The 25,999-nt window shown below is 36.6% G+C and overlaps 1 protein-coding gene and 2 long non-coding RNA genes across 16 annotated transcripts in view; 2 read left to right on the top strand and 1 right to left on the bottom strand.

Moving 5' to 3' along the window:
- Positions 1 to 1,019: 1,019 nt before the first annotated feature.
- The window catches only part of UNC80 (unc-80 homolog, NALCN channel complex subunit), a 228,096-nt gene continuing 203,116 nt past the window's right edge, over positions 1,020 to 25,999 (bottom strand). For 9 of the 14 annotated variants that reach the window (XM_021923926.2, XM_021923932.2, XM_021923927.2 and 6 more), the window contains 9 exons: positions 23,317 to 23,501; positions 22,548 to 22,713; positions 20,934 to 21,113; positions 17,664 to 17,802; positions 15,089 to 15,145; positions 7,939 to 8,020; positions 6,752 to 6,863; positions 5,913 to 6,112; positions 1,022 to 4,939 (listed from right to left, as the gene is read on the bottom strand). In XM_021923926.2, coding sequence (XP_021779618.2) covers positions 4,673 to 4,939; positions 5,913 to 6,112; positions 6,752 to 6,863; positions 7,939 to 8,020; positions 15,089 to 15,145; positions 17,664 to 17,802; positions 20,934 to 21,113; positions 22,548 to 22,713; positions 23,317 to 23,501 — 1,388 coding nt within the window. In that variant the 3' untranslated portion in view covers positions 1,022 to 4,672. Of the gene's footprint in view, positions 4,940 to 5,912; positions 6,113 to 6,751; positions 6,864 to 7,938; positions 8,021 to 15,088; positions 15,146 to 17,663; positions 17,803 to 20,933; positions 21,114 to 22,547; positions 22,714 to 23,316; positions 23,502 to 25,999 lie in introns of all 14 variants that reach the window. The other 5 variants (XM_003907896.5, XM_031651893.1, XM_021923933.2 and 2 more) reach the window with 5 other exon arrangements.
- LOC116269240 lies at positions 1,670 to 17,663 on the top strand. The gene is made up of 3 exons (XR_004176714.1): positions 1,670 to 1,741; positions 5,780 to 5,865; positions 15,584 to 17,663. It is a non-coding gene; the product is annotated as an uncharacterized LOC116269240 (long non-coding RNA).
- Positions 21,068 to 25,131, top strand: LOC116269241. Its single transcript, XR_004176715.1, has 2 exons — positions 21,068 to 21,146; positions 24,232 to 25,131. It is a non-coding gene; the product is annotated as an uncharacterized LOC116269241 (long non-coding RNA).

The raw sequence follows: 25,999 nt of genomic DNA, 5'->3' as shown, positions 1-25,999 counted from the left end.
GAACTCCCTTTTCTTGAAGCCAGCCATAAAACCCAAAAGCATTACTCTAGCTTTCCTCCACCTTTCTGTGTAAAAACTGGCCAAAAATTATTTGACCTACTTCAATTGTAGGTTATAAAACTCCTCTTCTAGAGAAGGTTCTATCCCATATCCAGGAGAAGGGAATGCTGCACAGAGAGGCCAGGAATCCAAACTAGACTGGCCAAGGCCGGGTCAGACTATTAGCATTAGATCGCCTATTTTGTCCAATCGTATTTCTACATGGCTGTCCATACTTTGTTGAACCTAAGTATAAAAATGGGTAATCACCCCTGTACCTTTGGGTCTTCATTCTAAAGGCTCCAGTGTCAGGTAAAACTATGATCAAATAAGTTGTTATGCCTTTTATCCTGTTAAACTTCTTTTTGTCAGTGATGTTCAGGAAACCTTTGGAGGGTGAAGGGGAAGTTTTCCCTTGACCCCTACACCTCTCCAGTGCTCATTCACAAATTGTGATAGGTTTGTGTGCTGTTCACAGTTCAGAAATGGATAAGAGTATCCTGATGCTAAATGTGCCTAGGGTCAGAAAAAGAGACAGAAGTAAAACCACATGAGGGGGAAAAAATGGACTTAGCAAGAGCAATCCTTAAGGGGTCAGAATAGAGCACTTTGTATAAAAGACGGAAGTGGTAACTTGGACCACGTGGTGTTTCTGGCCACATTGTGAGGACAACCAGATCTTTAACAATCCCACTGGGAAATCTACCAGTTATTCCAGTAGGTCAAAGCCTGGGCAGAGAAGTTTATTTTTATTTTGAAAGGTAGATTTGGAAAGCATGAGTAGAGCTCAGTTTGTTGGGAGGGGTGACAGGGAGTGTATTGGAGGTGTCTAACTGGATGGTCGTGACCTCAGGCCAGACTGGGGAGGTTGAGGATGGACAGCAAGGCATTAACAAAGGCACACCTCAGGGATCCAAAATGAACATCTTCCTGAATGAGTCAACCTATTCCCTACATTAAGAAATGAAACAGGCATCTTAAATGTTTTTAGATGTATTTTATTATATGTGCATACCTAAACACAGAAGTCTTAATATCTTTCATAAATATCTTTCATTAAACATTTCAGTATTTATTCATATGTATTTTTTCCATGTTCTTTGGTCATTCAATGTTCATAATAGACTTTATAGTTATCTGAGGGAAGTCGGCTGTGTAGTCAATCTTTTGTTTTAACCTATAAAATGGCTAATACAGGATTTTCATCCTGTGGTCACAGTGACTATTCAAAGATTTATGGAGGTAAATTGATCTGTAATCCTAAATGATCATAAAATAAGTAAATTTGTCTTAAGCTTTTCCAAATACATTCTGCCCTCAACTTGTTTTTATTCTCCTGAGTGTCAAACCAAAACTTGTTTCTGAAATGCTGCAGTTGAAACCCACTAAAGTAAAAGAAATGGGACTTTTTACCCCCTAGCAAGACAAGGTAATGGAATTGGAAGAGTGAGGTCATAGGGCAACAGCATGACTTGGTGTGATAGCAGCAAATTCTGGAGACTGTTCTATTAAAGTATCCTTTATAACTTGAGGAAGGATATTTAATTCATGTTTTTGACTATAATTCTATTCATTTATGACCCTTTCTTCCCTGTATTCTCATCTTAGATACTCTCAGAGGTGGGCAGCAGAGTGGAGGAAGTTCTTTGTTGACTAATGGAATATAATGCTAAAGAAGAGAGGAGCTATCACCTTGTTTAAGGTACACTTGGAGGCTTGAAAGAGCAAACCAGTTACTCCCAGCCTGTGCAACAAGCCCTAACCAGATCACTAGTACCACAGATTTTTCCACCAGCACTGCCATGCCCATTTATGCCTTTTGATTTTGACACTGTAGTTCTAAGTGCCTTGTCTTAATGCACTCAATAACTCAGTTTCTTTTTCAGAAAAATGACATAGCTTATCTAATAGAAATCTAGAAAGCAGCAAATACTGAAAAATGAAAGTAAAATGTTTTGCTATAGGAGATCCTATATCCAGGATTTAAACTGTTTTAATTGCATCTGAGTCATACTATCATGGATAACACATGGTTTATTCCAAGGTCTCTCAAAAGTTAATTTCAGAAGAAGCAACTTCTTTGTGGAGTCTAATTTTTTCTACATGGGAAGTGGGTACCTTTTTTGTTTTTCCTCTGAATAAGATAAATATCATTAAGCATCATCGCTTAAAAGAAATGATCTACTATTACCAACACTGTATTTATCATATGTAGTAATTAGCTTTTAGTCATGTACTTAATAATATTTTGAATATTTATCTTGAACTTTTTTCTAATCTTCCCCAACTTTTTTTTTTTTAATAGTTATTCCTTTCAAACTCCAGGTAACAGTATTCCTGAGAATACATCTTGTGACAGTTTTATGCACATACATATAGATACTTTAGCCATTACACATAAACATTCAACACATTACATTCAACACATTTAAGGGCACCTTAAATGGAACAGATGCACACATCTGCAAAATTTCAATAGTCCCAGTATGAAAACATTCCTACTCTGTAAGGCCCTGTTTCTCAGAGTGGAGGCTTTTTTGCAAGATACAACATTGCTTAGCTTATTGAAAGTTTCTAATAGACTTCCACACACAAGAGTGATGGAGTCAGGCTAAAAGGCAGACAGACCAGCATAATCATGTTCAAAACAGCCCAACAGTTTTTAAATACATATAAAGGTATTTATGATTCTTGTTGGATATTTAACAATCTTCTTTGACTTCTTTGCTATTTAAATATTTCATACAATTATACATAGATAATTTGAATCAAGAAACTGGAACAAAGCACACACATACATAGAGACGCACAATAGCCCAGACACTTGTAATTACCAAACATAAGGCCTCTAATGCTAATTGAGCAGCATAATTTTTAACAGGTGAAATATATCAGCTTGGAATCATAAAACCACTTAACATTTATATTCCTGCACTTGAGAATTATTTCAGCATTAACTGTAAATAACATGAAAATATTGTAAAACATAAAAGAGGTCATTTACTGCCTCCATTTTCTGAATTGTTAGATTTGAAATTTTTAGTTTTGTTCTTTTAACTTATGGATATCTTTCATTCTCTTACTGAATAGGACCATAACCCCAAATTATATTTGAAATTATAAACCACAATATAAACAATGCCTATTTAATAAGCAATTCTAACAAAAAATAATTTTCCTTTATGATTAAGGTGGGTTTAGTAGGTATCTTCTTTATATATGTACACATTTCACAGCCAACACACTCAAAGTTTAAGCATACAGAATGTGTTTTAAATTCATTGCAGGGTAATCAAAGTCTATATTTAACTTCATCTTGAGGACTAAAACACATACACGCACGCACACATACACCACCATACCAATTTAAGTATGTATATGAGTTTGTATATGCTTAGTTGTTAGGTAACAGTTTTCTAATGTAAACTGCTAAAATTTTGAAATTCAATTGTGAACCACATGATGCACAGCCCTGCTATAGGATCAGTAACACACTAGGTGTTGGCCTCACAAGCCTTCTAAGTGTTACACTTTTCTTGAAGTAACTGAACTTCAAGTTAAAGGCCTATTTGTAAAATATATAAACTGGAGGTGTCTATGAAGAAATTGCTTACTTTATACGTTTTTCCTTATAAACTTAGATGTTCCAAGTATCATAAGAATATTGTTTCTATTAAGAAAACGTTATTTTATTAAACCGATTCTAACAACACTAACTTTAATATTTGAAAATATGCCCTCCAGGGCAGGCACAGGATACTGTAAGGAAAAGTATTACTAATCACATTTTCCAGTATCTTCTAATCTTGGTATTGATGTAGTCAGGGCTAGGAATAGGAATACCATCTCTTTTAAGTGATTATATTTACATTTGGTTTTTATAATTGTATAGGCTGTTCAGGTTCTTAATTCAGAATTATTTCTGATGATTTCTAGAATATTCTGTAATATTCTAATGTGATATATTATGAAATGGGATGATCTTATGCCATTTGCATTTTGATTTACAACATGCAATGAAAATGGTAGTTGAAAAATAAATATCTAAAAGTCCACAGCTCTCTATATAGTTTTTTTTCTTCATCTAAATGGCTGTATTATTAATCAAAACAAAAATGGCTGTAGGCTTATTTGTTATTTAGTCTCCCCAAAGTAATGTTTTTCTTATTTTTTTAATGTAAATTGCTACTTATATAGCCAACCTGAATTAATATTTTTAAAACTATAAAAATAAATATTTGCATGAGATGTATAATGTGAGTAATCTCAAAAAATTGCATTATATTTTTAGATCCTATTATTAATATTTCTCTGAAAGCAGTGCTGAATAGTATATATTTTTAACTGCTGAAGGCTTCTTGAATCATAAACAATGTACAGTGAAATGGCTCTTTCCCCTTATTCCTCCCTGGTTTTATGATTTTTGCACAACTAAATCCTTTCAGCCATTGACTTTTAAAATGTTTATGAAACATTATGTATATTGGCAGCAAAACCTATTCAGATTTGTGCCACCCATTAAAAGTAAAGTGCTATTTTGTAATTAATCTTTTTCAAGCAAAAGTATTGAACTTGTAGTAGAAAGATCACTTTCATGTCTTCTCTATACCTGCAGAGCTTACAAGATACAGAATTAAACATGAGACTCATCTAAGACTGCATCCGTTTTCCCCAGCTCAGTGGGAGTAAAGGTGAACTGGCTAGACAGTAGTGGGTTCTCCATGCCATTTTCCTCACTGATGTGAAGGACAGTGTCTCCATGCTGGAGGAGGCTGGATGTCTCGAGGCCTGTGAAGTCATCAGGGTCAGAGAGTTGGGTAGAGAGTGGACTGTGTGCAGTAGCACCTTGCACTTCTGTGTCCTCCTTCTTTTCTCCTTCTTCAGTGGGGAGGTTCTCACTCTGTGATCGAAAGGATCATAACATTATGGAAAGATAGGATGGGTACCAGAGAAGAACATCAAAAAATGTTGTTGTCTAGTGGTAATGGGAAAAGGAATCAGATGGCTAGTCCCAGTTCCAGCCTTTGTAACAGGTAGGATATTATGTAAGCCCTTCCAACTTTCTAACCCTCAGTTTTTGAACCTGGAACATGAACACAATTTTTTGTCTTGCTTATCTTGTAAACTGTGAGGATCAAATGAGATAATAAAGCTTAGTGTTAAAATGTTTTTTAACTATTAAAGTCTATACAAATGTATACAGTAACATTGCCCTTTAGTTTTCCTTAAATACCACATGAGAAGAAGGTAAAAGTCAGAATTCATTTATAAAAATGAAAAGAAAAAATATACCAAAACAAGAAAAATATCAGTGGGAAAAATAGCAAAACAATGAGGAAAAAGATCAAAACAAAAAGTTCCTTTCATCTTATAGGACATAGAGGTTCTATATTTAAAGGCTTTATCTAAACTGGTAACTTTATTTTTTTTAATTGAACTATCTTTCAGCTATCCTTTATCTGAAATGCTTGGAACCACAAGTGCTTTGGATTCTGATTTTGGAATATTTGCATTATATACTTACCTGGTTGAGCATCCTTAATCCAAAAATCTGAAATCCAAAATGCTCCAAGAAGCATTTTCTTTGAACATGAACTTCGAATGTTATATCAGCACTTAAAAAGTTTCAAATTTTGGAGCATTTTAGGTTTCAGATTTTTGTATTATGGATGCTCAACCTGTATAAACCTGTTATATTCCTAGCTATACTTTATATAGATTTTCTCTTTCATGATGGCAGGAGCAGTATCTGTTTGGATAACAAAGCATTGCAGACCTGGACTTAATTATATGGAATAAATGTGCATATCCAAGTGGCTGCTAGAAGTAAGTACACAGGGAGCAAGCCTTGCCTGTTTCTCTAGTGCCCTCACCTGCTTAGGAGACAGGCTGTGGAGATCCGCAACAACTATGGCGGGAGAAGATGTGAGGACTGGTTCCTCCATTGCTTCTGGTTTCCTAGATGGGGCTGGGCTGCAGCCCTGTAGTTGGCCTGTTGCAGGAAGTGCATCTGTTGGGGCAGCTGCTGGCTCTGGCTGAGCTTCAATGAAGGTCACAGATCGTTTCTGATCCGCTGCAGGTAGAAGTGAAACAGTAAATTGGGGAGAAGTTGGCGGAAATGAACTGTCAATGCTTAATAGTTGATTGTAACCAGTGTTTCCTGGGGATTTTTTTTTTAAACAAAAACATTGCTGGTTTATTAATAAATGAGAGCATGTTTGAACATTTTGCGCATGTTTGATTTTATCTTCTTACAAAGAATAAGACTTAGGTAGAAAAAACATTTTCACATAAATGGCCTACAATAACATTTGTATAGAGCATTATTTGAAGTTGATCATTCCTCATAACAACAGCCAAAAGGACTTAAAAGTTCCTATTATTCATCATAGCTTTACCTTCAATGACAAATATAGCAAGCCCAGTTCTTGGCTTCAGTAAAGAAATCACATCCTTTTATAGTCAAATTTCCCAGTATTAGTGGTTTACCTTGGGCTCTTTCATTTTTTCTAGGTTCTTGGGGTAGAGACAGGGATTGGGGATGGCAAGAAGAAAAAAAGACACTAGAGTTTTCTGGGAAACTCCTTCCCTTATGTTAGCACCTCCCCAAAGGTGTGCTTATCTCCATCAGCTTGGTTTTTGTAAGCCTTCCTGGCTGAGTTGCATGGCATCATGTCAATGGTATAGTCAGAAGGGACACAGGAGGCCTTACCAGACGGCTTCGTTTTAGGTTGAATGCTCCTGCGAGTGGTTGACAGCCGAGCCCCATGGCGATTTCTGGATTCAGTCTGAGTTTTCTGACGTGATAGTAGAGGACGTCTTAGCTAAAGAGAATAGGCAGAATAAAACTTGCAAGAGGGTCTAACGGCTTAGGAGGAAATTGTTTGTTTCTTTATTTATATGTTTCTGTGAATTCTTATGGTTGTTCCTTACATTTATAGCTGATAAATTTATTTCTGCATATTTAACTTTAAGTATTTTCTTCTGACATCCCCTTTAGCTAGTTCATCTCCCAATTATTACTCATTTATATATGCCAAGAACATTGACTAACACAATTTAGATCATAAACTTGAGAATTTCAGTAATTTTAGGATGCAAAATGAGTAACTATTGCTTACTGATCAACCTTTGCTCATTGCTCATTTAAAACTTATAGTTGAACACATGCTTTCAAAGGGGAGGTTTATTTTTAAAACCTCAGATGCTGGCCAAGTGCCTGGTACCTCAATCAATAATGGGAAGCTCCTGTGGAAGCAACAGTGATAAGCCGCTTTCAGATTTTTATTTAGCAAGTGATGTAAAAGAACTCCATCTAAGATAATCTGTAAAGATGATCTTTACTTCAGTTTGCTTTAAATTAAAGAACCTTGAAATGAGAAAGGACTTGTTTTTCTTTGCCTTTATGTAGAAACAGGCCTTAAATCAACTGTATAACAAATCTTCCTCTATCAGTAAGTTTGGCTGGTAAAGAAGGTTTCTGGGTAAGGAACAAACAGAATTATAGCCCCACTTACTTTACCACATAATCAGCTTTGCTAATAAGAACATTCAGAGCTAAAAGAGAAGATGGAAACATTTGGCTTGCCTAAGTACTTACCACGTTTTAAAGTTGCTCTGTGCTGCTTATTTTTGGTAGGGTGAATGCAAAATGTAAATTTTTTAAAAAAATACATTGTTTTATTTAGTTAGTTAGTTTTTAAGAGACAGAGTCTTACTATGTTGCCCAGGCTGGACTCTAACTCCTGGGCTCAAGCAGTCCTCCCACATTAGCCTCCCCAGTAACTGGGATTCCGGGCACACCCAGCAGCAAAATATCTTAATATACATGGGCATTAAAAATCACACAGAGCTTCCAATTCGTAGGATGGTTCTCTTGTGCTTTAAGGGTCTACTTACCTGCCTCAGGCCCCTCTTCCTCCCCAGCGGCTGCTGAACGAGGAGGTTCTGTTGACCAGGTTCACTCTGTATACTTGCCACCCTGCCAAGCATCAACAGTGTTAGTGTACCCCAGAGAGAGTACAGGAGACCATCCTCTGGTGGGTGTTAGCCAAAACCACTTGTATGATACAGTCACTTCAAAGATACCATTATCTTTGAAGGATGGTTGGGAGAGTCCCTGGGATGGGCGTTTTCAAAGGTTTGGGAGGGAGGACAAGGCCTGTAGCCCCAAGCTGCCAAAATTGAGATTCTGTTTTCAATCACTGATGCCGTATCTATCATTCAGAAAACATTGGTTTGATCACACCCCTGGTTTGGAAGCCACCAAAAGGTATAAGATGTCATATTCTAATCTCAATTTTTTTTTTCCAAGGGGAAGGGAAACAGTGGTGACAAACACACACAAACAACTCTATCACATGGATGGGAACACCTTTTTAAAATTTCAATTTAAATGAAAATAAGATGGACAAATATCGAACACATCAGACACAGAATTTATTTGGGTGAAGGGGCACATTCAACACATGTTTGCAGCCTGAAGTCTCTGTGACTACCGAGTAAATGAATAGTCACATGGGTAAACAATTTTTTAAAAACATGGTTTTAGATTTAAAAGGCTGGCAAAGTATAGCTATAGTTAAGCTATCATTACAACTCAGGAGCTTTAAAATCGAGTAACTGCACTCAAACATACCATGCAGTTTATAAAAGCAACAACCTGCTCCCCCCAAATGTACTGTGTATGTGTGTCTTTTGTATGCAAAAATGACTGGAAATAGTTGCTATTTAGTGTTGGGTGAAGCTGAAAACACTGACATGGGCCCATGGTCGTTTTTCATTCTGCATGCACGTATAAAAGGTATTTATAATGGGAGTGGGGGTGAAGAAAAGAAGTATCCTGTGCCCCAGAGAATATTACAATTCTGTGGATGATGCCAATGTGATTCTTTGGTTAATGGTTAATTAATTTCTGCTTTGCCTTTGCAAAAGGAGAGTCATCTACAGACAGTTCGTAAGAGTATAATATTCCACAGAGGAATCCAGAGTCAGCAACAGTCCAGGGAAAAGAAAGACTATATCTGTTCATTTCCATTTTTTTTTAAAGGGCTACTTAAATACCCAGCTGCAGTAGTAAGGAGAGAAACTGGTGGCAAGACAGGTAATCAGATGTTCCCCCTTTTGTGTTAATAATTGGTTAATCATCACAAAGTTGACACAGTCACATTTGTCATTTTTTAAAAGTCTTACGTTTCCACTAAAAAATCAATGTGATTCCCAAATAGGGTTTATCACAGTTTTTATGAAATAAGGATGTAATTACACCGTTTGGGGTTCACCATAACAAAATTCATAAAGGGTACCAAAACAGGTGCTTTTTAAACTTTCTTGTTCTCCTGAATGTCAACTTCAAAAAGATCAATGTGCATTATCCTTATACATATATAACGTTGAAACAGATATGACCTTTCCATGAAGATAGAAAATTACCCCAAAGGAACAATGCAATAAATTCTGATAAGCAATCCAGACTAAGTTGCTGGCATGTTTGAAATGACATCTCCTTATTAATTATACATGTTAACATGTCTGTTAAGTTGGAAAGAGTATTCAATAACCATATGCACAAAAGTAGAAACAAGTTTCTCCTAATACTAAGCAAAGCTTTCATTGGAATGGATTCTTCATTGACATCTAAATGTTACCTCAGTTCCCTTGGCCATTAAGAGGAGGTTAATACTTACCAACTACCTCCCATTAAGGTAGAGAAAAGACGTTAGTTGATGTACAATGGTGTGAACATGAAAAGTGATGTACATAGCATGCTTTCTGGTTTTACATTTGATGTTGTAATGAGTTTATTGCTTCTAGAATACTAAAAGGAAGCAGGTAATAAAATGTTTTGAAAATAATAGGGCAGAGAAAATGAAATCGAGGCAGTCCACTTGTCTCATTTTTATTCAGGAATCTGTGATTGTGAGAAAAAATGGTGTAAGAAAAGAAAAGAAATTCACGTTACTTAGGGAGTGTTAAATGTCAAAACATAATGGTAATTTCATGATGATTATTCCAGGAGAGGATCATAAGCACTGAAATTTTCTCTATGGATAGAGAGGCTTATATCTAAGAGATGCATCAAGTTTATAGCTTTAGTATTTAGCTGTTCCGTAAATGATATAGCATTTCATCATGGAATGCACCCATCAAAGATGAAATTACAAAATATATCCTTGGAAATATCCCAGCTTATGAATTATACTCACTCTAAAAATGTGATTGCTAACATGTTTATATTTGGAATACTGAAGGCTGGCTTAACTCTGTACAGTTAGGAATAAGCATCCAAAAAAGTTCACAATGATAATTTATACAGATCATGTTTCTTTTTCTGGGGTTTATATCAAATTGAAGTTGCATATAAAAAGTTTCAATTTAGCTTCTCTCCACATCATGTAATATTTCAGTCATCTGCAGGATTTGTGATGTATGACTATAAGATGTGCAATACTAGAATGAACCAGAAGACTAAGGGGTTTTCACTAAGCACCTCTCTATGTTATGTCCAGTTTTTATTTTAATTGTTTGAAACAGTCCCATCATAGTTCCTACCTACTACAACTGCAGTAATCAAAATTATTTTTCGCTTTAGGGAAATACAATGTTATATTTGATAATCAAATTTTAAAATATTATATTGTATTTTATGGTCACAAAATATCATACTCCAATAGACAACTGAATCCTTTCAGATAAGTGAAATATTTATTTCATGTTCTGAAAAGTTGAGACTATCTGTCGAAATATGTCAGACTAGTGGGACAACTTCTTAAAACTGTCCAACAGAGAAAACTGGTTTTCTAAATTTTTTTTTTTGGTATTTTTAGTAGAGACAGGGTTTCACCATGTTGCCCAGGCTGGTCGCAAACTCCTGGCCTCAAGCAATCTGCCTTCCTCGGCCTCCCAAAGTGCTGGAATTACAGGCATAAGCCATGGTACCCAGCCAGGTTTCCTAAAATTTTTAATCTTGGGAATGAGATATGACTGATTTCCACAGTTTTGGCCATGTAATAGGGTGGAACAATAAGGATATAAGCAAATAAAGTTTTCTAAATTGAAGCTAACATCTTACAATATATTTAGGAGTAAATAATCTCTTATATTTTTGAGTCAATGAAAAATATCACTATGGCAAACCATATAATCTAGGTCTTAGAGAAGTAAATGCAACTGGGGTTCAGCAGAACTGTTGTGACCAATATTATCTACAAAAACCAAAAGCATCTTTTTTGAAATGCAAGGAAGTAACTCATAAGCTAGGGAAATTCAGAGAATGCTAGGAAGACAATTCTGACGTAGATGACCTCTTCTCTCCTATATCAGTATAATGCCCTGGATTGCAGTATATAAATATGTATGCTTCTCCTAATGGAATATATACCTAATACTATGGAGGTATATAGTGCATAAAGGATATATTTTATAAAGTATATCTTTTATGCACTATATACACTTTATCCTTTATAAAGGATGCACTTTATAAATAAGGTAGAAAGGATAGGTAAACAAGGGCCATTCGCTAATGCAATAAAAATTCATATCACTCATTTCAAAATTATAAAAAAATTATAGATTGAAATATATTTCCCACAAATTAAAAATTTAAGTAGAAGCACTAGGTGAGACCAGCACATGGAAAAGTGAATTCATATTTTCATTGCTTTTATCTGTGCTTTTGGTTTCAATTTTAACATGGTTAGAGAAATTTAGAGGTGGCACAAAAGACATGCAGCATCATCGTTTACCCTGAGTGATTGCCTTGTGACAGGAATGCATGAAGCCAGCACTTCATGGGAGCGATAAGGCATCTGTAGAGAGCAGGGAAATACACAGTAAAATAAATCCTACTCCCCCTTTTCTCAATAAAAGATTATTGTTTAAAATTTACTTAACCTCAGCAACATCTGAGAAACTATATCTTAAGTGCCACATAATTTAGAGATTACAGGCTAAAACCACATTGAAAGAGGGAATAATCTGGATCTTAGATATACTGTGACAACTGATTTAGCAATGGCAAAGTAGATATCTGTGTATCACAACACATTTTCTTAGTCATTAATTCTCAGCTACTTAAAAAGTTTTTTTTGTTTGTTTGTTTTGTTTTTTTGTACTTTAAGAGTTCTTGCCAAGTTTTTATGCTTCGAAAGTGTGTATAATCATGAGATGGGTTCCGCTATAGAGGTTATTTTTCTTTCTTTTCACCTAGACTATATAGTCTTGTTTAAACGTTTTTATTTTTCACTGTGATTAAAAGTATCCTTGCAAAATCAAATAGCATTATAACCTTTTTTTTTTTTAATTAAGAGTTGACTGTCAATTCCTGCCTTTCAAAATGTTCTAACATGTCTAACCAAAATCTAATTCCTTGCTGTAAACATCTGGCCATAAGTTCTTGAATAGCCTCTGTATGTCTCTATTCTTCTGGAGAGAAAACATGTCCATGGGTATGTGTGTATGTTTCATGGTAGAGACAGAGAAGGAACATCTACAATGAATTTCTATATCCCTAAGAGCAACACTCTCTAGAGAAGAGAATTCTCCCATGGAATATTATTTCAGTTTATTAATTTCCAATACAAAGAATCTTTTCTGCAGAGCATAGTGTTTCTAATAGGCTATTTCTGGGGATGAATCTAAAAGAAACCAGTTGGCACATTTAAAAAAAATCCTAGAAGTAATTTTCGAAAGGTATGGAAAATTTTTATTGATTTCCACCTATTCATCAGGTTATCTTGGTCTCTTCCTCATTTAGTCCACTCCATCCAACTTACCCCTTTTGTCTAAAACAGATGTACTTTCAAAAGCAAATTCTCATGCAAGTTTGGTAAAATGTTATAAGAGGGTGGGAGCAGCAGAGTTTATTATTTTCCTGATATTCTCTAAGCTTTAAGGCCAGATTTTCATTAGGACTACTTTGGGTGTATTTTAGGTCCTCAGTGTTGGAGTGTATGCTAAGTGTAATTACGTGGTTAATGCCTTACTACTTCAGGATTTTAAGAGTCTGCAGCTTAAAGGAAGTTCATGACAAAAATAAGAAAATCTGGAAGTAAAAGTATATCTCCTATTTTATAAACCAACCTCCTAGTAAATGCCAAAAGTTCCTCTCCTCCAAAGAGAACTTGGTGACATGATGTAGTTCAAGAGATACAATTTGCAGGGTATGGCAAAAGTGGATGTGCTACTGGTTGGTAGAAAGCCTCTGTGCTATCAGAATTATTTCAGAAGCCAAAGTGAATGCCTCATCTTCCCATTTCTTAATGACCACAACTGGGTCTGGGTGACTCACACCCAGAACTAAAACACAATGGTCACAGAAAACAATGGATCAACAGCGGATGATATAAGACAGTCATCAAAGTACTACCATGACTGACTAATTCAGTTGTAGACAAATCAATAGCTTCGGCTCTGAACCAGTCTCACCTACCAAAAACTTTGTGTTTATTTCCATTGACACTGGAACCAGGACACACTGAATTGGTTTAGAAAACTACAAATAGGTCCTTTGAACCCTGAGCCTACCAGAGAGGGCCAAATACTTGGGAGAATTCATAAAAATAATCTCAAACTCCTGCCTTCTTTCACCAACCCTGTACTAGTCCTTACTCATCAAGAGTAGAATTTGGCCTAATTAGAAAAGCCCCAGCACAAAGCTAGCTAAGTGGAAGTCTGATTTAATACTCTCTACTCTCAGTAGGACACTGAAATTGTCTTCTAATCAAGGTTCCCATCCTACATGTAATTTTAAACATTAAATACCTGCTTTCTTTGAAAGCAATGACCATCCTTGCTAGACTTGGTTCAGATCTCTTCCAACACCGTGAACAAAAAAGGGAAGTCCTCTTGAGGACTGTTTTGTTTCTCAACTTCCTCCTTGCCCCCAAAGCTCCTGCTAATGGAATTAAGTCTTCACTCTGCAGCACTTCCACATTTACCACCAATAAGAGACTGATCTGTCAAGGCGAGGGCTGGCAAACACGAATGTCATGAATTATGGGTCTGGTTAAAAAAAAAAAATACACCCGATGATGGACTACATTTCCCATTTTCAATTGCAAAAGAAAATGTGAAATCTGAACAAGATGCAAAGAAAACAAAAGACAACCTTTCACAGGAACAGCCTCTCAACATTTCCTCATCTTTGTGATAAAGCAATAAACATGGGTGTATTGTACTCACTATACAGTGCAAACCTGAAAGGGAATGTTATCTCTTGAGATGGCACAAAGATACTCTAAGAATGAACAAGAAGTCTTACCCCTAATGAGGATTAGTTGAGAGGTGTGAATCAACAGCACAAGATTAGGAATGTTTGACGTGGTTTATCTGAGTGTTAAAGGTGCAGTCCCCTTTTCTGAAGCTTTAAACCAGTAGCCAAGACATTATATTATTTGCATCATAAGACTTCTCTTACTTACCAAGAAATGTTTGTGTCTGACATTTCATGCAAGCTTTGGAGTCACCTTTGTGCTAGAACAGACATTCTTTATATAAATGTTGCTGAAACAAGCTACTATAGAAGTCTGCCCAATAGCATGCATCAAAGAGAAGGAATTATAGTATATAAATTGTATCCACATTACTACTATTTTATAACATCACTGTCTGTTTTCTTACCATCCATGGTATTAGTTAAAAGACCTGTCTTGATTTAATAAGGGGCTTCTTGATGATGGGCCTCTGAAAAACAATTCTTAATAAATATCAGTGTGGGAGGGATTAATTAGATGGGATAAATTTAACATTTGGCATACCAAACTTTTTAGACATCCATGGGAAACGCCCCATAAAGAATTCTATAAATTTTTTTAAAGTAAGCTTTTCAGGCTTACTTGATTGAGATTGAGCTCTGAAGCTGAAAATGAAGGAGGGTTTGCTACACCTTTGACTTCCAGGCTCATATGTTCATGAACAACAAAGGGCAAGGAATGGAAATAGATATTAAGACGGGGCGAGAAGAGACAGAGAAGACAGAGAGACAGAGGAGACAGGGAACAGCTAGTTTCCCAGCACAGACACCAATAGACAGGTAGCATTGACACTGTACCTAGAGAGGCTGCCCTCGGCGGCCAGGCCCTGGGAGTCATCGAGGACATTAGGTTCACTGCAGGAGGGGTAGGGAGATGAAGCATTTAGGGAAAGAAAATGAAAAGAAAAGAAAAAAGAAAAAAGGCATGCAATTTTCTGCTTCCAAGAACCAAAAATAAATAGATTTAACAGAACAAGGAAGGAAAAGGAGACAGTCAACCATTTCACCTTGTGCTGGGTTTGTCAAGACATAGGACTCAAGGCAATGGGGGAGGAAGGGCTTTGGATGGATACAACTCTCAGAGGAGTAACCTATTTATTGGTCAAGAGTTAAAATGAACTCCAAATGGGCCCATAGGCTCTGAAACACATTGCAGAATGAATCTGTAGAAGATGAAACTATCACTTCCTTTGGTAACCATTTGACTAGGTGGTGATTATTTTTAACCTGTCTTATGTACATGGCGTTTCATTGACCAGGACCCTGCTTCTTTCTTGTGCATTCTAACGTTAGCACACAGAAACCACTTACCATGAACTGCCACAACCAAGCTCTTGGAACTGATGCCATTAAGAAAAGCAAAGAAAGAACACAACTTTCCCTGCTAATTTTGCAGTGAAAATGCAAGTAAACAAACGAAAGGAAGATATCTTGGAAAATTCACATGGAACTCGCATTTACCTCCTTACTCTCCATCCTCTAGTGACTGAATTGTAAATGCCAAAAGAAGAAACCTGTCAGGTTGGTGAGAGAATAATTAAATTGTTTATCGATTGATATGTATGTAGCTGAACTGAGATTTGTGAACAGAAACTGTCATGCTTTATCTGTCCTTCCTTCAGCGCCTCGCATTGAGCTAAGCATCTGTGAGGCACTCAATAAATGCTTGTTAAGTTGGAGAGAACTAAACCATTTAGAAAACTGGAGTGCCTGGCCCCAAAGAATTGAGGCTCACCTAAAAGTACACCATAAAAACAGCCTCTGTCCCTAGGAAGAGACTCACTTCTCTTATGTACAGATACAGTATTATTACCTTCGCTAGTCTTCCAAAATATGAATGAAACCCAAACTATTTAACTACATTATTTTTTCTTGATTTCTAGAAAACAAGAAAATGTACAATCAAGATATGTATGATAGGACAAATTTTCTCCCTGCAATCAACTTGACCCCTTAATGAATATGTAAAAAGGAAATTGATGGCCTGGTTATTTTAGGTAAATAACAACAAAAAACCTCTATGAAATTTCTACAATTCTATAATTTAAATAAAACTTTCAAATAATTGATTTTTAAAAATATTCTTCATAGAACCATGCACATTGCTAGCAATTAAAAATACACTGATAGCTACCAATGTTAGCTGCTTGTGTGGCTTTATATCTTTTTTTGGACATGTTATTGTTTGGCTTTGATTTTGTTCACACTTTTTGTTTATAAGACTTCCTTTTCAAAGGAAAATTACCAAATAGTAGGTAAAACAATTTCTTACAATGATACAAACCTTTATATAGTATTAATCTTTGTAATAATTAAATGGTACTTACATAAAACATTGCCTTCTTAAAAAGTACACAACTTGCTTATTAATGATTTATCATTTTACCCTATTCTTTGATATTCTCCAAACTTGGGCTTTATTTCACAAATTTTATTTCATCTGTGTAGTCCATGAACCATTTGCTAAAGGATTTGGGTACAGGATAATTATTCCTACATATAAACTGGTTTTATGTGAACATCACAATATGCCCTGAATTTTATTATTTTCCATGTGTGAATTGTACTACAATGAATCTATAGGTATTAAAAATAAGCAACACACTAAAATCACATAAGGTCAATTCCTTGAAAAACTCAGTCCTGAAGTGAAAATATCATTGGTTCCAAAACATTTATCTACTTAAGATAAATGTTTTGACTCACGTCAGATCATTTTCATTATACTTTTATTGTATATACATATCTTGGATTTTTTTTTACTTACATTCTTTAGACAGGACACACAAATAAAATATTTAAAGGGGTTTTGTCATGGAATCACAGAACTATAGATGGAGAAGTTACCTTAAAGGTCATTTTAGCAAACCTCTTCATTTTATGAAGGGAAGAACTGGATTACAGTTAAATGGCCTGCCCGAGGTCACACGCAGCGGCACAGATCCTTTTCTGCTTGGTTAAGCGTCACTACCTACAACTGAATCCTAATAATATATCAGAACCCTAACCTTTACCAAATACGTAAAGATGGTCCTAACTCTTGCCAAGTACCCATCATTAGCTTAGCTAATGATAAATCTGAAATACAAGAATGTCATTTGACAACAGAAAGAAAACCATGTGTCTATGGAAAATGTTTAAGGAGAGACAATACTTGGATGAGAAACTGGGATCCCTTCTACTAGCTTGCCTTAGAAAACTGCAAAGTGTTGCCTGCAGGAACCTAGCTGACAAATCCTTTGTGGCATGATCTATCTAAAAGCATTACCATTGCTTGCTTCTCTTTTGGTCTTTGTAGAATAACAGGAGTGTATTTTCAGAATTTATAACTTTGCCCCCAAATGCAGAGTATAATATAACCATAGCTCTTTACCTCTGGCTGGGTAGCATGCCCACCTCAGCCTGAGGTGCAGACATGCTGGAGACGTGGCTGGAGAATCGCCTCCTTCCAATGGCACTCAGGAGGTAAGCTTCTTGTTCACTTACCACGCTGGGCATGCTTATAGAGTCATCTAAAAGGGGCAAAGGAATAGAGTGTTAAAAAACTATGACACTGATCAGAAAAACCCAACCAAAGCTGTACTTGGGTTCTGTCCTTGGCTTGTATACAACTTACGGCTGTCTGTAAAGCTAAATTATCATTGATCCCTTCATACAGATAAAAACAACTTAGACTTTTGGAGGTAATGATAATTCTTCACATCTATACATCTCCCACCCTTCTCCACTAGAACATCCTTCATGAAATAAATGTAAATTTTTACAAGTAGGCTATTTGTGAAAGTCAACAGGCATCAGCAAATTTAAGATTTGAGAAAAGCTAGCACATAATTTTTTAAAAACATTCCATAAATACTTCAGGGGACTTTGTTACTGAATGAGTCAAATACATTTCCTTGGCATTCAAAAAACCGCATTCAGTACAGTTAATAATTTCTAGACTGCTGAGGGAAAGACAATTTCAGACATTTTTAGGAAAAATATTTGAAAGCTATAAAGTTAAGAAATAAATGCTTATTTTAACCAAAATTTTAAAATTTAAGTATGTGATCTTGTTTTCTCCATAGAAGCAGATTTTTTTTTTTTTTTTGGTTTTGGTTTGTTTTTTGTTTTTGAGACAGAGGCTCGCTCTGTTGCCCAGGCTGGAGGGCACTGGCTCTATCTTGGCTCACTGCAACCTCCGCTTCCCAGGTTCAAGTGGTTCCCATGCCTCAGCCTCCAGAGTAGCTGGGACTAGTGGCGCACAACACCACGCTTGGCTAGCTTTTGTATTTTTAGTAGAGTTGGGGTTTCATCATGTTGGCCAGGCTAGTCTCGAACTCCTGACCTCAGGTGATCCACCCGCCTCAGTCTCCCAAAGTGCTGGGATTACATGTGTGAGCCACTGTGCCCAGCCAGAAGCAGAAATTAATGTACTCAAATTCATACGAAAATTAGCTTTAGCACAGTATTTATGACAAAGTGACCTAATTCTAAAAGAGCTAATGTTGTTTGTTGATGAACACTAACGTTCTTTGATAAACATATTGAGTTTTGGAGAATGTGTGCTACCATATAAGATCATCTGATACTATTTATTTAAAATACCAAAGTAATCATATTTCTAATTGAACTTATTTCAAATCAAAACGTGAATATAAAAAGTGCTAGCAATTTTAATTTGCTATATAATCACTGACTTACAATTGATTCTTGTTATAGAATGATATTTGTTTTACATGTGTCCACAGGAAGGAGAATAAACAAATGTGCCTTAAAAATATAAAAAAAAACCACGTGGTAGGATAGATTGAGCTATTTCTACAAAGGCCTTTCCCAAATCCTGTTGATTATTCCCCCTTATTTGTACTCACATATCACGTAACACTTATGTCCCCAGTATTTGTTTGGTGATTAATCATGTGCTGTCTTCCACTAACTCTTTTGTTAAGTGTTCTTTATTGTAAATGTCTCTCATCTCCTCTACATAACTATATCTATTATAAGGTCTTAGAAAGCAGAGAACGTATCTTTCTCATACTTCCTTCTTCCTTATCTTATACCTGATAGGCCTTAATACAAGTCTGATTATTGAATGTAAGGAAGTTTAATTCAAAACAATGAACTGCTTTTCATAGCTCTCCTTGTTTAAATTAATACACACCCATATCACAAACACATGATACCATTTGTTAGTAATCTTGCTTTCATTGGGATCGTTGTGATGTCTGTGATCAGAGATATAAGCAAAAAATTGCATGGCTCCCCAATCCGCCTGCTGCCTCATCAGTATGTTAGTGTTGGCTTTTGGCCAGTGATATCCCTGTTTAAGTCTTACTTACTTTTCTTTCCTAGCTCCTTCCTATGGCTTAGGTAATCCATTATTTATAAGGTTACCTGCAAAATATATTTAGCTCTACAAAAATAGGTGATACCATTTCCTATAATTAATAAGAATTGCTGGGAGAGGCTACTTCAAGCATTAAATAAAAAATTGATTTTCTTTAAGTTTTACCCATACTTAATGGATATTTAAACTGCTGATCCTTTTCTCTTTCATGGTGTTTTCTCAGTCAAGATTTCCCTAATTACAACTTTAGCTGTATTTTCATGAGCAGTCACCAGGGTGATTTAGACACAAATGTGGCTATAGGTCAGCCGCAGGACAATATGATTTTTCCTTTGATCGATGCTGAAGCTAAATCTGCAAATATTACTGGTAAGTACTGACAAAGCATTTATTTTTTCTCTTCTCTTACATTCCCAACTGTCGTAGCACATTAAAACACTTTCATTCATCTTAGTTAATTAAAATTCTAACCTCAACTCTCATTTCTTCTATTTAATTTAGTTCAGAGTAGAGCATTTTGTTGTTGTTTGGTATGGAGAGCCTCTGAGTGAAGATCTAAACTTTGTTCTCATTCATATGGCATTGACAACACAACTTTGCTACAAAAGCTATAACATACAAGTGGAAAATAATTTATGCAATTTTAAGACGCCTAAAATGACAGTAGCATTTAATGGAATCTTTCACCCTAATTTTACTTTTTATAACCTCCTGTGAAGCATATATATGTAGTATTTCTCCTCATGTCATCACACCAAATCTCCAGCACATACCTTAGAAGCTTCTGGGCTGACCTAGTCACTGGGGATTCTCTTAACTCAAATTTGGAGTACTTTCCCTCAAGACAGCCTGCTGGTTTACATACTGGCTGGCAGAGCCAACTGGTCTTTTCTGAGTCCTAGGCATATACACGGCTCACTTTTCCTTGCCTAATGAGGCCATTTAGGTGTCGATCAACCCTCTAAGCAAGATGTCCAGGAAAAATGAGAGTAAGTGCTTTCCTTGGTTAGTTATCCACAATTTAAATGGGAGTTAGTGGAAAAAGTTGACTATACAGGTTTAAAGAAAATTTAGGAGTCACTAACGATTTGCTTTTTTTCCTGAACTCTTTTTAAATGACCAAAGGATATCAAGAAATGTATAGAAAAGCAGGCATCAGGAGTCATGGAATCAGTCATATTTTCCCTAGAACTCCTTCTGTAAAAATGACTAGGGGATCAGAAGTGGAAAAGGTCAGAGGGCAGTAATCCTTCCCAAGCCCCTGCTCCTATGGCCAAGCCGTGTCTTCCACCCACATTCTTTGGAATGACCTACTTTCCTCATCTTCCTCGTCAGTCCGACTCAGGGTGTCCTGCGAAGCTTGCTGGGATGGCTCACTATCCTGCTCCCAGACAGTGCCCGTGCCTGTGTTAGAGCGGGACATGGTGGCCAAGCTCAGGCGGTAAGCAGAGGTGGAGGTGCCCACGGTACTGATGGATGTCTTGCCTTGGTAGGCTAGAGGATTCGAGAGACCAAAGGAAATGCATGGTGAGAATCTTAAATGTCTGCTTCAAAGTCCTCCCTGATCACTTGTAATTTTTAGGAAAGGTTCGTTAAATAATGTGTCTTTATAATGAAGTTGCAAATGAAAGTGGGGATTTTTTATTTTAAAGAATCAATATTGGCCACTGATATAATTAAGTAGTTCCCTTGCCAGAACATAACATCTGTAACAATATTAAATGCTTTGACATTGTTGCCTTTCTTATTGGTTTTCTATTTTATTTTCCAAGGTTGGTAGGATGCAAAGTAACTTTGACCTGAATTGTAACTTCCAACTTGGCAATTTTTACTAAGAAATATATCTTATCTGACACAAACATATCAAAGTAATAAATAAGTTGTCTGATGTGAACCCCACAATCAGAATGCATAATCAAAGCTGTTTTCATTCTCATTTTCTGGAAATTACAACCTATAAAATACCCCTCATTTCTATGTCAGGTTATTTTATTACAAAGTAGAATATTTGAATGATAATGTTTAAACTTCACCAGGATTATACTTGTCAATTTTTTGTTTTTACCACATTGTCTGCAAAGAACAATAAAAGCTTTCAAAAGAAAGGAAATAACCCTTCCCTCCCACAAAAAAGAAAACCTATCACATATTACATTTTACTTGTGGATAATGACTGCCCTCTAATGGCAAATAATGTTTTATTTTCCTTCCTCAGTAATCTGAGGATATAAGAAAGCAATGTACTCTCAAAGAATACCTGTAGAATAATGTAAAATAATGTAAAGAAAGTACTTCCTAGTTTGCCAGCTCCAAGGGAATCCTTCCCCTTCTGATGTGTGAAAAGTTAAAGACTTTATAAATCAATCATACAGATCTGTTGAAAAATCCCCTTACAATAATCATTTTCTATGCGATAGTAGTAAGTTATTTACTTGTAAATTATTTACCTATTTTCTACTGTGTCTGTTTCCTCATTCTTTACAGGGACTTTCAATTATACACCTTGAAGGTATTTGTATAGCTTAAAGGAAATAATCTACCATTAAATAGAAGTTCAATAAATGAATGTCCCCCTTCTCTTTTTCAAAAAGGAAATAAAGATAATAATTTAAACCATTTTTTCTCCAATTAAATATTCAAGAAAGAGATTAACTACTAAAATGAAGATTAAAAAATATATAGAAAAGGAAGAAAACTAAATTCTTATGATATCCTTTTAATTTCTATTTCGTTACTGACAAAAGAGGAAGTCAAATCTAGTAGTGGTCAAATAGCTAACTTAGTAGAAATCGTCAAATCTAGTAGTGTACCAAAATGGCTAACGTATTCATAGTTCCAAAAAGTGTGGTGACCTGGACGGAGGGATTCTTTGTAGGCTGTGAGTTCCATTAGTCAAAACAAATTCACAATACTCTCAGGCACACTCACCCGATCCACTATGAACTGCCTCTTTTAGAATTTTTAGTTCACTGTTGAACTCAGCAATGAGCGAGCTCTTACACAAAGGGCGTGGTATGAAGCGCCGCTCCAGCTGGTCGGCAATATGCTGCCGGGCAGAAAGCTCTTCATGATTCTCTGCTGGTTGGGCCAGCAGCTGAAAGGAAGGCATAACATTCTCAGGGTCTCAATTTTCCATCAGTAAAATGGGCTAATTGCTGTACCCATTGTTGCGAGGAATAAATAAGGTAATGCATGTGATGTTCCTAGAATGGCACTTTACACAGGAAGTGCTTAATAATTACATTGTTTTAAATCACTACCCTAAGAAATTGGGGCATGAAAAGAACAAACATAGATGGGTACTGGGGGTCTTGGAGGAAAAACATACGTTAAGTATCCTATGTTTTTCATATGTTTATTTAAAATCAGATCTCAGTCATGCCACTGAAGATAGAAGATTCTCCAAACTATTCCACTGTACCAATCTTTTGGGTGGGTAGAGTGGGGGATGACTAGTAGGGAGTGGGCAAAGTTTTACAGACTCCAATAAAGCTCTTACTGTGAAGGCATTTCTAGTGTGAAATTTTATCCTCTGGAATATATTTTTTGGTGGTTTTCTCATCAAGCATAGTATTAACAGGCCCTACTAACTGGCAACAGTAGGTATCATGAGCACTGCTGCCATATTCCTGCCTCAGTAGAGAGCCACACATTTATTCGAGCTTGCCACTTTCAGGAGGAGAAGCACACACCACACCTTGCACTGGATGAAAGGGCGCAAAAGCACAAAGATGGGTATTCGGGTCCGCACGATGAAGTCGAGGAAGTCCCAAAGGGCCAGGCCTCCCACCTTCCGCAGAGCCATTTCCTTCACCTGGAGGCTCAGCCAGTACCACTGGCTTCCGAGCTGCCTCTCAAAGCAGACGAGAATCACCTTCAGTGCTTCACACCGGGAAAAGAGAAAAGTGAGCCTGCGGACCTGTGCTTCAGAGGAACCCAACCGACATCCAGAGCCCTTTTTGCACCTTTAGAAATTTTCTAAATTTCTAAACTCTCCCCATGTTTCTAAAAACTTCATATGTATTCCCAAGCAAGAGTATTCTGAACATCGAGACAAAAACATGTATGTTAAGTGTTTTGATTCTGATGAAGAGTACCCAAGTATCTTTCTTAAGTGCATCTTAAGAACTACTATTTTGGAAAATATAGAGCAATGTGGTCGACTGAATTGAAAGGAAAATATTTTATAAACATGATGTGTGGCTAACGCTTTACCTTCCAAAAGTTTTGTCATAATAACTTCATGGTGATATGGACATATCACTCACATTCTTAGCTAAAACATGGATCTTAAAAATCTTTTCCTTTTTTCTTTTAACCATAAAAATAAATATTTGTGTTACTAAAAGTAAAATAAAACCATGAAGAAGTGCACAAAGTTAAAAAAATTAAGTCCTTTTCCTTCCCAGTTCCCTTCCTGACCCCACACTAAACTGCTCCCCAGAGGTAACCAGTAAATGCGTTCAGTGTATCTTTCCAAAAATAAAAAACAGCTCCTTCCTTCATCTCACACTACGTCTATTACTAAACCCTGCTATATTTATTTTTCCGTATCTCTTTCCTCTCAGATTCTGGCAGCCCTTCACAATCTACATTTATTTTTATTTTTCAGGAAGCAGATTTCCCAAACCATGTCAGGACAAACCAGAATATTGTGAAGACGTCAAAGATGATGACAGGAGCTCTCTCTGCCACTACAGCTTTTACCGTGGAGTCTGCCACGGGGCAGTCAAGTGACCTGAGCCTTCTGGACTGTTCTTAACGCCCATCAATCTCAGCACCTAAACAATGTGTATACTAAACACATTTTGATTCTAATTAGGAAAACACAAAAATCTTTCTTAAGGGCATTGAGTGACTAAATGCACAAAGAAATCCAATTCTCTAAAATCCTCAAGAGTCATATATGCCTTTACCATCCTTAGGATGTTTCCAGGAAAGAACCATGCCATGTAACACAGAGAGAGAGATTGCAAGATTCTTTCTTACCCATATTCCTCCTCAAAATCTCACTTTTCACAGCAAATGCTCATCTCAATTCCTTTCCCTCAACTAAACAAACAAACAAACAAAAAACAACACTCCTCTTTCTCTACCCTAATTCTGATGAAGTTTTCACCGTTACTAAGCCTGTTGGCTCTCTGCCACTCTACTTTCCACCTAAACTTCCATCAGCCCAACACACAGCAGGGTATAAAAGGGGCTCAAGAACAGAGACTCATTCTAGCTTTGTCACTTATTAAGATATATGCCTTCAGGCAAGTTATTCAACCTTTCTGGGCCCCAGGCTCTTCACTCCTAAAATGCGAATAATACTAACTTCTTAGAGTTATTGAGAGGATGAGAGGATTCTATGTGGTAATAGTGTAAAGCACAGAAAACTGCTTGGTGCACAGTAAGTGCTCGAAATAAATGTAAAAATAAACTTAAAATACAGGTTCAGTAGCCTGGCCACGTAACAAAGTAAAAACAACTCTTCACTGAAAAGGCAGACAGTGGAGAGGATGGCAACTCATCAAGTGTCTTCTCATATCCTTCCTGTACATGGTAAACTTCTTTTCTCCGTCATCCTCTGTGCAATCCTAAACTTCATATAGGGCTCTACTTTGAATACCTTGGCCAACTGAGCATCCATATGGTTTGGTCCTGGGTACATGCATTCCTTGTGTCTTTTTCTTCTTTTTAATTTTCATTGTCAATCCCCTTATTTTCAAACACATCCCATTACAATGCAGTTCAAACATCCCCCATACTCCAAACTCCAAGGACTCATTTTCATCAGTGTGTTTGTGTTCATCTTATACTTCCCACCAATATCTGCTTTGGTGAATTGAAAAATGTCAGGCAATACTTTCTCATTTTTGAAATTCCCCACTGCCAGTGCCCCTTATTCTCAGCGCTATGGCAAGAGTAGTCTTTTCCTGCTGGCCCAGTTCATTCAGGGCTAAAGAGTGGCTTTCCATTGCTCCATGGGTCAGGACCAGGTTAAAGGCAGCACGGGATAATGGGAAAGTAGGAGTCAAAGAGGGAAAGGGATTGGGAAGCCTATGGGAGCAGGACTGGATTGGCCTCACTAGAGTAATGATCAAGGTGGAGATTAAAGACATTTTAAGGGAGGAAAAATAGCTAGTAGGGGGCATAACATATTGCAAGGTCAACAAATCTTGCTGCACAGGATGTAGACTACCCAACTCCAGAACCCCATTTATATAGGTGACAGACCAATGAGCCCCACGTGTTGTGCAATGTTGTGTCTTTGTATACTAGACTGAGTTTAGATCTCATAGCAGCTACTGAATCTCACTAGTGAACTTGTACTTAATCAGCATGGAAGAATCTTTACTGCAGATGCCTTCCTTACAAACCCAGACACTCTTACA

This window comes from Papio anubis, chromosome 10, assembly GCF_008728515.1.
Source record: "Papio anubis isolate 15944 chromosome 10, Panubis1.0, whole genome shotgun sequence".
NCBI lineage: Eukaryota > Metazoa > Chordata > Mammalia > Primates > Cercopithecidae > Papio > Papio anubis.
Note: the sequence above shows the minus strand (reverse complement) of the source record. Positions and strands in the feature narration are given on the sequence as shown.